The following is a 14,574-nucleotide window of genomic DNA, read 5'->3' on the forward strand; positions in this document are numbered from 1 at the left end:
GTAATCGAGTTGTTCGCGAGCGTGACTGCTCAACAGAGTAAGAAAACGGCGGAAGCCACGCTCTCTCACGGACCTGGTCTCTCTTATCGCGCGCGTCAGTACCGTTTCCTGCGTGCCAAAGAGATTCTAAAGAGCCGAGTTATTAGCAGCGCCAGCCCGGGGCGACGCGAAACGGCCCGTTGCTCGTTTTATCGAGGCTTTTCAAACGCGGCGCGTGTCCGATGATTCAGCCCGCACGCAGGGTGGCCCAGCCCTGAGAGGGCAGGTCTTCGCCCTTAACGCGTTCGCGTGCATTTTCGTCGCGGGGCGGGGTGTGCGGAAGGGTTGCGCGCACCAGCGGTGACGCGATCAATAAGATAATTGAAGACTTTGCCGGCGACGGAAGGGAACGATTTTTCGCCATCGCGCCGCGCCGGGATCGTCGCGTCCTGTTCTCTCTCTCTCTCTCTCTCTCTCTCTCTCTCTCTCTCTCTCTCTCTTCGTCGTGAGCGGACGTTGTCGGAGCATCGCGAGAGACGTTTCCGCCCGGGACTGCCGGTGGAATTTCGCGATTCAACGAGACGGACGAATTCGAGTCGCGAGTCGCAGCGAGCCGTCGCGGTCGCGACGATGACTCGAGGGATTCGCACTTGGACGGACGATTAACGAAAGAGGACGTCCTCTGAGTGTCCTCGCTCGTGCGAAACGTTCATGAGAAAGATTCGCCGCCGAGTTCCTTCGCTCGAGATGCACCAGTCGCAGATGCGATCGCGAGGGGTAATTGAACGGTTAAGCCATTAATGCCGGCTGGGACGGAAATTTCGCGTTGATTTCGATGTTATGAATTTTTATGAAAACGCTCGAAAATTTTAATCCAAAGTACATTACCAGGGGTTTTCGAGGTCGCTCTTTCCGAATCCGCTGTGAGAATCATTAAAAAATGAGTGTTCGTATTGGTTTGTAACGGTCCTTTTTCCAAAAAATGCGACTTTTTCTCGTCAATTTTTTTTTAAATCATGGATTTCAACTTGATAAAAATGTTGAATATTACTGAAAAGTACTCCAATCGAGTCCTCGAGACTTGTACTTGAAATATATGTGGTTCTGAAATTTTTTGCAATTTAGTAATTTCAATATGGCGACCATATGCATATATCACCATAGAGTGATCCTTGCCGGATCCTTGGGAACTCGGTCGAATAACTCGTTATGAGTGCATTTTTATAAACAATTATTCAAAATAAAAATTGTCCTGTTGATTGAGTTTCTTCACGTGGTAGGCCCCAAATTTGGGTCCGATGTACTTTTTGGACCTAACGGGGCTCAACGTTGATTTTTTGGTGCAAAACTTATATTTTTATTACAGATTTGAAAAGTACAGAAAATTTTACGCCCAGATATGTATTTTTGAAATTACAAGTCTCGAGGACACGATTGGAGTACTTTTCAGTAATATTCAACATTTTTATCAAGATGAAATTCATGATTTAAAAAAAAATTGACGGGAAAAAATCGCATTTTTTGAAAAAAAAAAAAAACCGTTACAAATCAATACAAACACTCATTTTTTTATGATTCTCGCAGCGGATTCAGAAAGAACGACCTCGAAAACCGCTAGTAATGATGTACTTTGGATTAAAATTTTCGAGCATTTTCATCAAAATTCATAACATTGAAATCAACGCGAAATTTCTGTCCCAGCCGGCATTAATGGGTTAATATCGGGGGGTTCGCGCGGACGAGCGAAATGCTCCGCTCGAGGATCTGCGAGGGGGAGCAGCGCCGCGGGCGGGGGGTATTTCGCCAGAACAGTTTGCGACTCGCTGGGAAAAAAGAAAAACAGTGCTCTATTTTCGGACGCAACATAGCGACGTAGAGGAAGCCGACGACAAAAAGAGAGTACACGACTCGCGGTGCCGAATTTTTATCTACACCAGTGGATTCCCCGATCAGCCCGTGCATATTCGACTCGCATATTTCCGCGAAATTGGCATCGCCCGTTATTCCCCGTCGCGTTGGTGGCGAAAGCTCGAATTCAAATTCCGCCAGAGGTGGAGTTGAACCGACGATCTCAATGGGAGATCGATGGTTCATCGTCCGCTCGCGGCGAAGCTTAATTCGCGCAAGAGCTGTTTACCCTCCCCCCCCCCTCGCTCACAACTGAGAATCGACCCGGTTGGTGGGTGCATCCATAGCTACGCCGATATTTCGATAAATTCTCGTTAAATGGATTCCGATAAACCGGCGACGGAGTAAGCGGCGCAGCGGCGAGCTGTCTTTGAAAGAAAAGGAAACGAAGAGCCGCGAAAGAGTCCGTATAAAATTTGGCGACACCGTTACGCGGCGATCCGAGAAGCCCCAACGGGGCGCCCCTCCATCATGCGCTCGTGTATTTGTGCGGAAAAAAAAAAACCCCCCCAGAACCTCTTTCTCTCGCAAGTTGGCTAATCGCCGGCTCCAAATCGTTCATTATTCTCGATTCATTGCCGATTATCACCGAATCATCATGACGATACGACAATCGTGGAAATATCGCGACGTCGTTAACGGCCCTCCTCGAAACTACGAAAACCGAATTTGCGCGTCGCAAATACCGGAAGTATTTGCGATTTTGTCATTATTATTACGTTCCATTTCTGCCACGCGTTACTAAATTTCTACATTTCTGCCGTCGACTGCCCCCGTTATGTCTCCCAATATTTCAAAACGCTCCGACGAGGGACGGCTACTGCGCGCACGTCGCGCTACAACGCGATCAAATGTCCGGGTAAGATGGCGGGATATTAAGTATCGACCTGTTTCTCGATATTGTCCCGAGAACCGCAAAGACTTAATATACACGTTGTATCGCGGAGCCAGGTCGCCTTTCCAACGATCGGAGCCGCGGAGGCGAGAGAAAAAACCTTCTCTCTCTCTCTCTCTCTCTCTCTCTCTCTCCCCCTCTCCCTCTCTTTCTCTCCCTCGCTGAAACGAGCCGGTGCGCACTGCTCACAGTCGATCAACCGTGAAAAGCCCTCCCCGTCGAAGAGCAGAGTGCAATCGTGCGGTAACGAGGCTGATTGCACTCTTGAAAGCCGGCGCGGCGCGAACAGATCCGCGGCTTGTCTAATTTGTCGTCGCGCGCGACGTGACAATTCATCGAATGCGCGCCCCCGAGATGCGCCCGCGACTTCAAAGGACGAATGCGACGTGAGCGAACGGACGATCGCCGCGAGATGATGAAATCGCGAGATCGCGGTCGATGGATAAAAATGCGAACGCGCCGCCCGCTTGTTCATTTTCACTTCAAGCGCAAACGCAAAGTTCCGCATAGCGAGAGAGAGAGAGAGAGGGAGAGAGAGAAAAGAATATGTATATTACGGTCCCTCTCTCCTCGGCATCTCGATTATTTATCTTATTTATTTATTAATGATACACGGCTGACCTCTTTGATGTACAGAGATCGACAATAGCACAACGAGTAAGAAAATTCTCATACAATAAAAAGGGAAAAGGAAGTAAAAAAAAAAAAAGGAAAAAGGAAGAGAGGAAATAAAAAGAAATAAGAGAGAACAGAAGGAAAAAAAAAGTTAATAAAATGAATTAAATAAATGTTTCTTTGATATTCCAACAAAGGAGTAGAGACAATAAGCGCACGAGATTGATCAACGCTGATAAATTGCAACGATACTTGTTGCAAAAGCGACTCTCCCGACTACGAACGTTTCAGTCAAGAAGGGGGAGGGGTGGTATTTAAGCGCTGGTTAAAATCGAGGGAGGATATATCGTGTGCTTGGATCTCCTTCGCATTTGCCGCGCGGTTTTCGAGCGATGCGCGAAGGAAGTTTGATCGATGTTTCATCGCTTCTCTCGCCCACGCGCCTCTCTCTCTCTCTCTCTCTCCCTTGAGCGATGCGCTTAAATTAAATACGCAGAGCGGATGCGATATTTTCAAACAGCGATGTGTTGCCGCATATCGCTGCGCGGCATCAGCAACATTGTTCCTCTAGTCGTAAACGCTCGGTAATGCCGTCGAGGAAAAAAAAGCAACGACGCTTATCAATGTCAACGCGATAAATTCATACGGATGTTTAACATGATTACAATATATATATATATATATATCGTCGCTGGTAATCCAGAGTCATTAACGACACTCGCTCGCGAGTGTTGGTCGAGCGAACACAGGAGGAGGAAGAAAACAAGAGAGGGGAAAAGCCCAGGCAAGCAATATTCCCGAAGCGGAGTCTCGCGTGACCGTCGTAATAATTCAATGAGAACCAAGCGCGCGTTCGCGCTTGGTAGCGCAGAAAAGCGCGGAAAAACGCGAAAAAACGCGGTAAAACGCAGAAAAACTGAGAAGAGAAAAAACTGAGGCTCCCGTCTTGCGAGCGATTTTTCAGCGGTGTGCAAAACACCGAGCGGCGCGTCGTCTGACTTTCTCGCCTGGGACTTTCCGAAAAGGCAGAAGAGCCGAGCGACGCGACGTAAACACGACGCGGCGCGGCGCGGCGCGCTCGGAAAAAGGAGCGCCAAGGCGCTCAAACTCGGAAACACGTGCGTGCGCGGTGCGGTGCGGCCATCGCGGTGCATCGCCGGCCTCCGGCGACGAAAAGACCGTGACCAGGTCACGGTGTTCCCGCGTCCCGCGATCACGCGGGTCGACCGGTTCGGAGCGCGACGTTAACTCCCCGCCCATTGAACGGTTCTCGCATACCACACCAAAGTGACACCGCGAGCGCGTCGTGGACGAAGAATGCGAGAGAGATGGTCCCTTCTTATCATCCGGCCGCTCTCGGCCAAATTCTTTCGTTCATCGCGCGCGATCAATTCCCATCCGCGAGCCAGTCTCCGTCCAAGGAGGGTCTGCCATGTTCAAACGTTCTCGTCCGATCGCTACCTGTGCGGCACCTGTGCGCGACTCTACAGCGCCAGGCGCTCCGAAGGCTCGCAATCACGAATAACGTGTTAATTCGGTGCAAAGATAACAGTCGGTTCTCGATGCTGAAGGATTATTCCCGCCGCTGACCGTATCGGTTAGCCCAAGCTCGCTTCGTCGTGTGCATTTTGTGTAAAGCGACACGCGCCGGGCGACTCGTTATCGTCGCCCGAGTATATCATTACTTTATCGCCACTGAAACGACCGCGATTACCGAAAGCGAGACGATAATATTTTTCCCGAGGCGAAGCTCGGCCGGCGCGGCGCGGCGAGCGGCGCGACGACGTTTTACCGCATTTTTCAAGAACCTGAACGCAGCTCCGAGTCGCAGGGCGCGCGGAAGGCGCGCCGACTGACAGCGGCGCCGGCGACAGGGCGGCGACACCGGGCGTTCCACGAGGGTGGATTTCCACGAGGGCACGCTGATAAGACCGGCGATCGATAAAGAACCGCGCGGCGGCGCGGCGTGCTGTCGGGGAAAAGCGCCGGGAAATTCGCGAGAGCCTGGCTCTCTCACGGCGGCCGAACGAGAAAAAGGATACTTGTGTGTGTGTGTGTGTGTATCGGTCTCACTCACCGCTTGGAATTGCTCCAACAGCTCCTGCCGGTCGTCGATCGTGGTGGCCATGTTGTCCGAATATGTGATCCTTTGCGTCTTTCCTTTCTCCGCGGCAACCCGGTACCTGTCTCTCCGCCGATCCTGCGGCTCTCCTTCTCTTCCTCTCTCTCTCTTTCTCTCTCTCCCACTCCCTTTCTCTCTCTCTCTCTCCTTCCCTTCGATCCGCCTGCTTGTCCTTCTCGGCCGGGCGACTCTTGTGCGTCGTATAACGCCGTGACACAATGCGGCGCGCAACGTGCGGCACTTCTCGTCTGCGAGGACGATGTTCTTCTCTTTCTCACTCGGTGGCGAACGCCGAACTACGCGCGCTACTACGTCACGTTCGTTCGGCGGGAACGCTCGCACTGTGTCCCTCCTTGAGAGAGAAACAAAGTCTCTGGGCTGCCGCACGAGACGCAGGATCGTCAGCCGGTCTCTACCAACGTACACGACAACGTCCCTCCCACTTCGAGTCGCAGCGAACACTGAGGGAACGGTGCGCGCGGTGCGCCAAACACCGCGCGCGCCACCGAGCCCGACCGCCGCCGAAAACGTCCGAATTCGCACGACGCGCCGCGCCGCGCCGCGCCGTGCCGCCCCGAAGTACGCCGAATTCCACCTACGAAGTGTGCGTCTGCCGGTAAAATGAAGCATCGATTATCGCGGCCGAGATCGATAGGTCTTTATTATTGCGCTGCCTCACAGTGGGGCCAGATGACATTTTTTGGTTGAAAGTTCTCTAGAGGCCTGAATTTCCAACCGATCATCGATGTGGATGAGGTGGATCCTGAATAAATTCCAAAGAGATCTATCTAGCGGAAATCTTGAAAAAATTATCGGTTCAGGGTTCGTGGGTTTAGGGCTTGTCTGAAAAGTTTCGAGGCTCGAACTTAATGTTTTGTAGCTGAATATTCAACGTCGCGTGTTATTAGGTTCTCCAGCTATGGCTAGATTGGGTTCTTGGACTATTTGGGGCTCTTAATATATACACGGCTTCATGCATCCACGAGCTAAAAAGTTCTCGGATTGATAGGTTCCTAGATTGATGGGCTTAAGAATCAAAATCCCTCGGTTTTGTGCTTAACGGGTGCTATACTTGATGTTTTTGTATTTTAGGGATTTGAGAGTTTTGGGTTAATGGGTTTCTGCTTCAAGATCGATAAGTCTCGAGGTGTCTGTTGACTGGTTTCATAGTTTCACAATCCGCTGAATACTCTATTAGATAGAAATAAGTGTCGAATAATGAGTATTTCACAAGCGTTTCTCGCGTTTAACGATAATTTTTCCTCTTTTCGGGCTAGTAATTCGAGAAAAAAATTGTCTTTTTTAATTCTGGCAAGACAGATCTCTTCGGAATTTATTTAGGATCAACCTGATCCATTGGTGTCGACGATCGGTTGGAAATTCAGGTCTCTAGAGAATTTGGAACCAAAGAATGTCATCTGGCTCCACTGTGCGCCGTGAACAGGATTTCAAATCTCGGGTGTAGCGTGCTCGGGAGAATCCGCAGGACAACGGACGAGGCATACGTATGTGTGTGTGTGTGTGTGTGGTGTGTGTGTGTGTTTTCGTCAGGAAGGAAACGGGGTTTCTGCTTGCTGGAGGCGAATTCGCTTCGTCGCCGGAAATTCCGTTCGCTTCTTCAGAGGCGTCTCGCTCGTTCATTGCCACGTTGAGACTCCGCGGGTCACATCGATTTTTTCGTTCACGGCGAGCGGGCGAGAGATGGTCCATGGAAATGGATAACCGATAAGAGAGCGAATCAGGATGTATGACGAACGGGATCTTCCAAGATAATCCCGCTTCCCCCGTCCAGATTTTTCGGAGCGTTGCATTATCGAGGGTCCGGAAGCGGATATTGTATCAAACTTGTATACGATTATCTCGAAGGCATCCTCGTAACGGATGCTCCTATTCAAGCCGTCCCCGCGAACGCGTTATCTCGCATCTCGAGCATCTTCGTCGAGACGTGCGACGTGGACCCTCATCGACGGCGATGTTGATAGTAATCGCTCTGGAAGCACGCGGTGTACTTGTATGCGTGCGGAACGTATGCGATGTCGCATACACGCGACATCATCACATTGTTAATAGATACGACCCGCTCGTTTGGAAAAGTAACATGGCTCCCGGTGCGACGGCACTGGAATATTAAATATTGCATATCGTCAAGTTTCAACATCGTCCGTCCGATTTTCATCGCGCCTCTCCTCCATTTCGCAACCATTTATCGAGTCAGTGACGATCAATGGCTGCATTCAGAAGACGCAAAATGATCAGTGAGCGCTTAGTGATTCTCGCTTCTGATTGGCAAACAGGGTGTTTACTGCCTGGAAAAACCTGGAAAATCAGGGGAAACTCGGGGAATTTGTTTATCCCTGGAAAATCAGGGAAAAGTCGGGGAATTTTATTGGAAATCGGGGAATTTTCTTTGAATTTGTACTTTTTGAAATTTTCTTATATTATAATAATATAGAACAGGAAAGGTATTTGAAAAGAAAACAGAATTTAGAAGCGAAGGAGTTAGAAATGAAACGTATACAAAGGAGTTAGAAATGAAACGTATACAAATTTTAGAAAGCGCGCAAAAGGAAGCAGAAGTGCTTCGAGGACAAATTGCAACTTTAAAAAAATAATCGAAAATTTCTTTAATATTAGAGTGCAATGTAAATTTTTATTATATTTTCGCTGGGTAATGCAAATTTACGTTGTTATGTATCGACAAATTTTTATATTTTGTTTAAATTTTTATAAAAAATCGAAAATGTAAGGACAAGTTGCACAATAAATATATATATTCATTTATAAGACACTTAACCCTCTGTTTGATTTGTAGATTTTTGGAAAACAGTAACAATTTGAATTTACTGTAAACCTTGATTGATTTAGAGAGATGAGGCCTAAAAGTTCCATTTAAGGAAATCCTAAAAATATTTCCTCAAATGAAGGTTACAGGCATCACCTCTGATTTAATCAAATTTTACAGTAAATTCAAATTTTACTGTTCCCTGAAAGACCCACGAATCCATGCGGGGGTATTGAAAAAATACTTTTATTTGACCTGAAATTTTTAACAAATTGCCTGGAAAATCAGGGAAAAGTCAGGGAATTTTTTTACTCCAGATTTGAATCTGAGATTGAAAAAAATCCTGGCAAATACTTGCGGATCTATGAAGAATCTAAAAGAATGCTCCAGTCACAGACAATAATCACCAAGCGCTCACTGTTCACTCTGTTCATGCTGAACGCAGCCAATATTGTCGGTGACGTTTATTAACAAAGGAAAATCGAATTCGTCGAGTCGGTCGCATTGCGGCTCGCAGAAGGAACGCAGAGAGAGAGAGAGAGAGAGAGAGAGAGCCCGCCGCTCGCCGATGAATCATTTTTCGCATATGGAGTAGCGAGTAGCGGTGGAAGCTGTACGCTGACGACGAAAAAGAAGGTCTGCTTGACTCATTCCCGTCGTCATCGAAGCCGGGCCCGTCTACGCACCGATTGATCATGATATCAACAGACTCGCATCGCGATGTTTATGCGAGCGAGCGAGCGAGCGAGCGAGAACGCAATATCGGCCGAGTGACGCGGATGCGACTCGTTTCCATCGCTCTCGTTACAATTAAAGAACGTTTACTACGCATTACGGGCGCAAGCACGACGAGCTATGTACACGGGAAGAAACGAATTTCCTTCGCATCTGTGGAGCAAATCGGTCGAAGCGGCCGGCCGGAATACGCGGCGGCTGTTTCGTGCGCGCAAAGAACGCGCGCGCGCGATGACGTGTGCTCGCCTTTTCGGCGGGTAAACCAGATATTCACGTCTCCCCCGACTTTCGTGCTGCCCGCCGCTTTATTGACATTCTATCTCTCCCACCCGTTACATGAATACGCTTCCACGGACATCGACCCCTTTTAAATAATGTTACCTCGCGGAGCAGACGCGGAGGGACGAGTCCCTCTCTCCGAGAGAGAATCCCCCTCCCCCCCGAAAGGTCTCGTCTCCCGAGATTATTTCTCGAAACTTCTCTTCGGAGTTCGGTCATCGGATAAAATGAAAAGAAAACAATTCTCTCTCTGACAAAGTTGTAACCGTGTTCGCTGTGCTTGCGAATTGTATCACGCGACGACAAGACAAACAATACAAGCGACGCAGCGGAAAAGATAATATCGAATGTCGCGAGAGAGGACGCGATTATTATCGTCGAGGCTCACGCAGAGGACAGAGGCTCTTCGACGTCAAATGATTTATTGATAGATATACATCTATGATAATATATGCAACAAGAAGTAAATCGCTTTCTTATCGAGAGAAGCGAAGTCCGCCGCAAATAAAGTCCTATTGCGAAGTGATATATCTTTATCGCTACGTCTTACGTGTTAGCCTCCAGTCAGAAATTACAGAAACGTCTCGTCTTATACAATTCTTTAGTAGCAAATACTAAATTACGCATTGGTCGAGTTTCGAAATAAATTACTTAATTGTACGGTAAAAGAGCGCGAGTAGTGTACAGAGTAAGAACTAGGAAGGCCTATAGAACGCAAATCGGAGAAATTCAGAATGTCACAGTTTGTGATGCATATTCTGTACACGCATGTGTGTGTGTGTGTGTGTGTGTGTGTGTGTGTGAGAGACTGTGTACGCATATTCAAGCTACTCGCCCGGCGAGTCAGACGACGACGATGAAGGAAGGACCACGTCAGATGCATAAAGAAAAATGATGTCCCGGTGATAAAGCGATCCATAAAGGTGCGTTCATCGCGGCATCGCGGAAAACCACACGCGCGAGCCGCCTCTTGGAAAATGCGACGTCCGCCGTTTACAAAATAATCTTTTCCTGCGTGTGTATGCGTGCCCGACACTGCGTGTTTACGTGTGTACCCGCTGTCGCGATCGCTGTCGAGAGGTGTACTTACAAAACTATATCTACAGAAAGATGTAACGCGCGTTCGCGTTGCGAGAAAAATCGTCGCCGCCTTAAGATACTTCGACACACTCGTTCGCCTTGTCTCTCACGTTACGCTGCCCGAAATGCTACCAGGGTTTTTTGTGCACGGCGAGAGGATCGACACGATGCGTGTCGTCGGTACTGTCTCAGAAACGCGTAGGCACTTTTGCCTTAGATATCTAAACGAGTGAGTAATATCGGACATGGTGCTATTATAAGTGTCTCTCCAGATAACAGATATACAATACACCAGTTTCCCTCCTCTTCAATAGTTACATAGGACGCGAAAGCTGGATTTCCCATTCCGTTCGCGCTGATGCATCGTTAATGACAATAAGCTCTCTCTCTCTCTCTCTCTCTCTCTCTCTCTCTCTCTCTCTCTCCCTCCCTCTCTTTCTCTTCACGCAAATGTGGACGCGACGTTACGTCGATTCGAGAACGCACGAGCACGCACGTGTAGGAAGAAAAACTACAAATTAAATACACCGGAGCAGAGGAGAATCCAAGAGTGTCAAGCCCTTCGCTGTCGAGGCGCGGTGGGTCTACGCCGGTGAAGAGACTACGGTCGGTTAACGAAGAGCGTAGAGATCGACGCTCATTAGACAGATGCGTTGCAAACGCAAGAGCTTCAACACAGAGTGGCTGCTGCTTTCGCGAAAGATTGGCAGCAATTATCGCTTCACTTTGAGACGCGATGGGCTTTCGGATATTTTTAACAAGCGCGTCGCTGCGAAAGGGTTAACAATCCACGCTGGCGCGTCGCACGTTCTCGAAAACACTATTGTTAGGAGTACAATGCTCTCTTTTAGTGTACACCGTCGCGCTGCCGTATTCCGGCGCCGGACGATCTCGCGATCGTCCGGCCTTTTTGTTCTTTGTACAAAAATATATGTGTGTACACGTAACGTATCTCTCTCTCTCTTTCTCTCCCTCCCTCCCCCCATCTCTCTCTCTCTCTTTCTCTACCTCTCTCGCATTTCGCTTCTTTGTTTCACAGCCTGCTTTAAATGAAAAACACACAGCATACTTGTCGCCGACGATGTGCTGCAAGTGGCTGAGATCTGTCGGTAGCTTTGTAGCGGACTCTGTTAATTGGCTATTGGAATTTTACTTTTCTCTTATGTTCACTCTTCCTCTCTCTCTCTCTCTCTCTCTCTCTCTCTTTTCCTCTCTCCTTCTGATTTTTCTCTCTCACTCTCTGTCTTACCGCTACAGTTAACAATGGAACATGAACCAGAGTCCTAACTAACGCAACTCGTTATTCATCTCTCGAGTAGAACTGCCCGACAATTAGCGCGTAGCATGCTCGGTATACAAATATTTAAAACACACTGTGCGTCCGCCGATTTACATTCAGTATGATTTCGCTCCCCCCCTCTCTCTCTCTCTCTCGTGATCTTGAGAGCACAAAGCGGAAGCTCAGAATTCCACGTCGTCTTTTCCGTTCTGCTTCTTCTGCCACACATTCGTAATACAAGCTTAATATTTTACACGCTTCTTCCGTTCGAATGCCCCCCCCCCCGCCCTCCTCCTAGCTCGTCGCTTAGCCTAAAGGATAAAGATCTCGCTCTTCCTTTATACAAAGCACTCTGCATTCCGCGTGCAACAAAAGTTTCGCACTTGCGCGGGTCGGAGTCGTTCGAGTCGGTGGGCGAACTGTTTGTGATTTTGGAAAGTCACGCAGCGTTATGTACATTCGCACGGCTCTCGTGCAAGCAAATTCCACGCGGGAAGGAATCGCGTGTAAGTAAGAATCGTGTCGCCCCATTGTTAGTGCGAAACTTTCGTATATTGACAAATAATACCGAACGTTTCTCCACGCGGTAATGAAATTTCGCATGAACCTCAACTCGCACTTGACTCGCTGTTTGCGCACGCTCTCCGACTGCAACACGCCGGTCCGCCGGTCACAATCGGCGGCCGTTCGCACAACAACTGTGATGCGCCGAGTTCTCTAAAAAGCTTTTGCAAAAGCCTGTTGCGACAAGTGCCGGACAAGGAACCAACCCGCAGTACAGCACGCAATGTTGAAAAGACGTTGCTGCGACGCTTGCGACAATATTGCAATGTTGCAGCAATATTGCTGCGACGCTTGCGACAATATTGCAATATGTTGCAGCGATATTGCTGCGACGCTTGCGACAATATTGCTGCGACGCTTGCGACAATATTGCAATGTTGCAGCGATATTGCTGCGACGCTTGCGACAATATTGCAATGTTGCAGCAATATTGCTGCGACGCTTGCGACAATATTGCAATGTTGCAGCAATATTGCTGCGACTATTGTGCTGCATAGGAACCCGCGGTGTCACAAGAGACTCGCGTCTAAAACGCTGCGTATCAAACGTTACAAAGCGATCCTATCGCGAAGCGACACCGCGAATCATCGGCCGAATCTTACAAACTGCGAAGTCGTGTGGAGCGTGTAAGCGCAAACACAATAACCGCGTCCTTCGACGGGCGAACGTTCAACGATTAAGCAAGCCTCGTGAGGAAAAACTCGCATTCTGCGTTTTACAATTTATTTTTGCAATAAAATCTTATTCTCGAACCTCATTCGGTTCATCAAATGGCGAGAGTACAGCCCGGCTCAGCAAGATACGCGTCAGTTTGTACTCCTCGAAAATGGCAAGTCGAACACAAGTGACCACGCTTGTACACGCTTCTCGCATTGTTTATTGTATTACGCAGCATACACGCTTCGCACACATATCGTTCACGTGCCACCGTCGGAATATATATAAATGCCCGTCCCGATATGTGAGAACTCTCACTCGGCGCTTGGGAACTCTACACGCTCCGTCTCCCATCGCGCTCGGTCTCCCATCGGTAAGTCATCGCGCATTCACTCGCATTCACTGCCGATTGTCGTGCCAATTTGCTTTCTGGACAAATGGCGTCGGATAATTAAATAAATTTGCGGTTGTTCTCTTGGAACAACTGTATGTACGTCGCAGCATGAAGGCCGCATCGCGATCTCATCCAACGGGGCCGGGGGAATCCGTCGACGACAGCCACGGGATTTCATCATTTGCGACAACACCGCAGCCACACGTTCATCCGCTGACCCGAGAAAGCCGTTGACGAGAAGCGCAGACCGTTGTGTGAAGCAACCACGAAGGCCGCGCGCGCGCGCGTCGCTCTTCCGCTGGGCCGAGGGATCCGTGTTGACAAGGTCACTTCGTAATTATTTTACCACCGAAACATGGCGCAGTGTTCGCGACAGGAGACCGCGCGCAAGTATCAACGATCGCGACGCTGAGGATTTGCGCGAAATTTTCTTGTAAACCCTGCAATTTCTTCATCCGAATAACATTCTTACATTTAGACTTGGCTGCCGACCGTTTGGTATTTGTGGATCACTGAAGGAGGTCACTTGGCTCCCGTACCAATATTTGCCGATTGAAACTTGTCTCGCGTGGAGCGAAAAAAGTAAAATACTTTGTTACGAATCGTACGTGATATATATGTATTATATATCAAGAATCGTATTCATACTTATATATATCTCTCTATATATATATATATATTTTTTTTTTCTTTTATATTTATGTACATATACATATTATATATTCTCATGATCGTGATTCGACTGAGAAACACATCCAATTGTGAAAATGAAAAAAGAATCCAAATCTGACGCAAATTAGATGCGGCAATCGATTCTTAACGTTCTTTATTCTCGTGCAATTTTAATAATGACGATCATTCGTCAGATCTCTCAGTACCTCGCATGACAAGTTTCAAGTAAGGAAGCTTGATGCGGACCCAAGTCCGATCTTCTCGAGTTAGGCTTGCAGGCCCCCCAAACAGTGGGAAACGAAGCCCAAATGTAAGTCAAATGCTCAGATACAATAAGTTACAGCGTATATACAAACATGATGGAATTTTGCGTAAATCTCGGCTCGCGAGAACGAAGGGGAGGACGGTTGTTGACTCCCTGGCGAAAGCCAGCAATGCGTTACAAGGTTATTGTGTATCGGGAAGGCATAGTAGATATGATATTTATACATCTGCTGTATAATAATTCGTCTCCTTTTATTTTATACAAACTAGAGTCGCTTATATTTAGTCACTAAGTTTTCACATACTTGAATGTGTGATATTCTAATTTCTTCTGCTTTCTGCGACGTTC

The 14,574-nt window shown here is 48.2% G+C and overlaps 2 protein-coding genes across 3 annotated transcripts in view; one reads left to right on the plus strand and one right to left on the minus strand.

Moving 5' to 3' along the window:
- Positions 1–6,061, minus strand: part of Fim (plastin-2 fimbrin) — a 43,295-nt gene extending 37,234 nt beyond the window's left edge. The window contains exon 1 of the mRNA XM_011137743.3: positions 5,475–6,061. Within this exon, the coding sequence (XP_011136045.1) occupies positions 5,475–5,525 (51 nt within the window). The 5' untranslated portion in view covers positions 5,526–6,061. The remainder of the gene's footprint in view (positions 1–5,474) is intronic.
- A 6,324-nt stretch (positions 6,062–12,385) lies between these two features.
- LOC112589466 (uncharacterized) lies at positions 12,386–14,358 on the plus strand. 2 transcript variants are annotated; one of them, XM_025302818.1, is made up of 2 exons: positions 12,386–13,268; positions 13,380–14,358. In XM_025302818.1, the coding sequence occupies exons 1-2, from the start codon at positions 12,462–12,464 to the stop codon at positions 13,521–13,523; spliced, it is 951 nt and encodes a 316-aa protein (XP_025158603.1). In that variant the 5' UTR covers positions 12,386–12,461; the 3' UTR covers positions 13,524–14,358. The 2 variants fall into 2 exon arrangements, with proteins under 2 accessions (XP_025158603.1, XP_025158602.1); XM_025302817.1 differs by having other exon boundaries at positions 13,397–14,358.
- The last annotated feature ends 216 nt before the right edge of the window (positions 14,359–14,574 follow it).

Source organism: Harpegnathos saltator, unplaced genomic scaffold, assembly GCF_003227715.2.
Source record: "Harpegnathos saltator strain DR-91 unplaced genomic scaffold, Hsal_v8.6 scaffold514, whole genome shotgun sequence".
Classification (NCBI taxonomy): domain Eukaryota; kingdom Metazoa; phylum Arthropoda; class Insecta; order Hymenoptera; family Formicidae; genus Harpegnathos; species Harpegnathos saltator.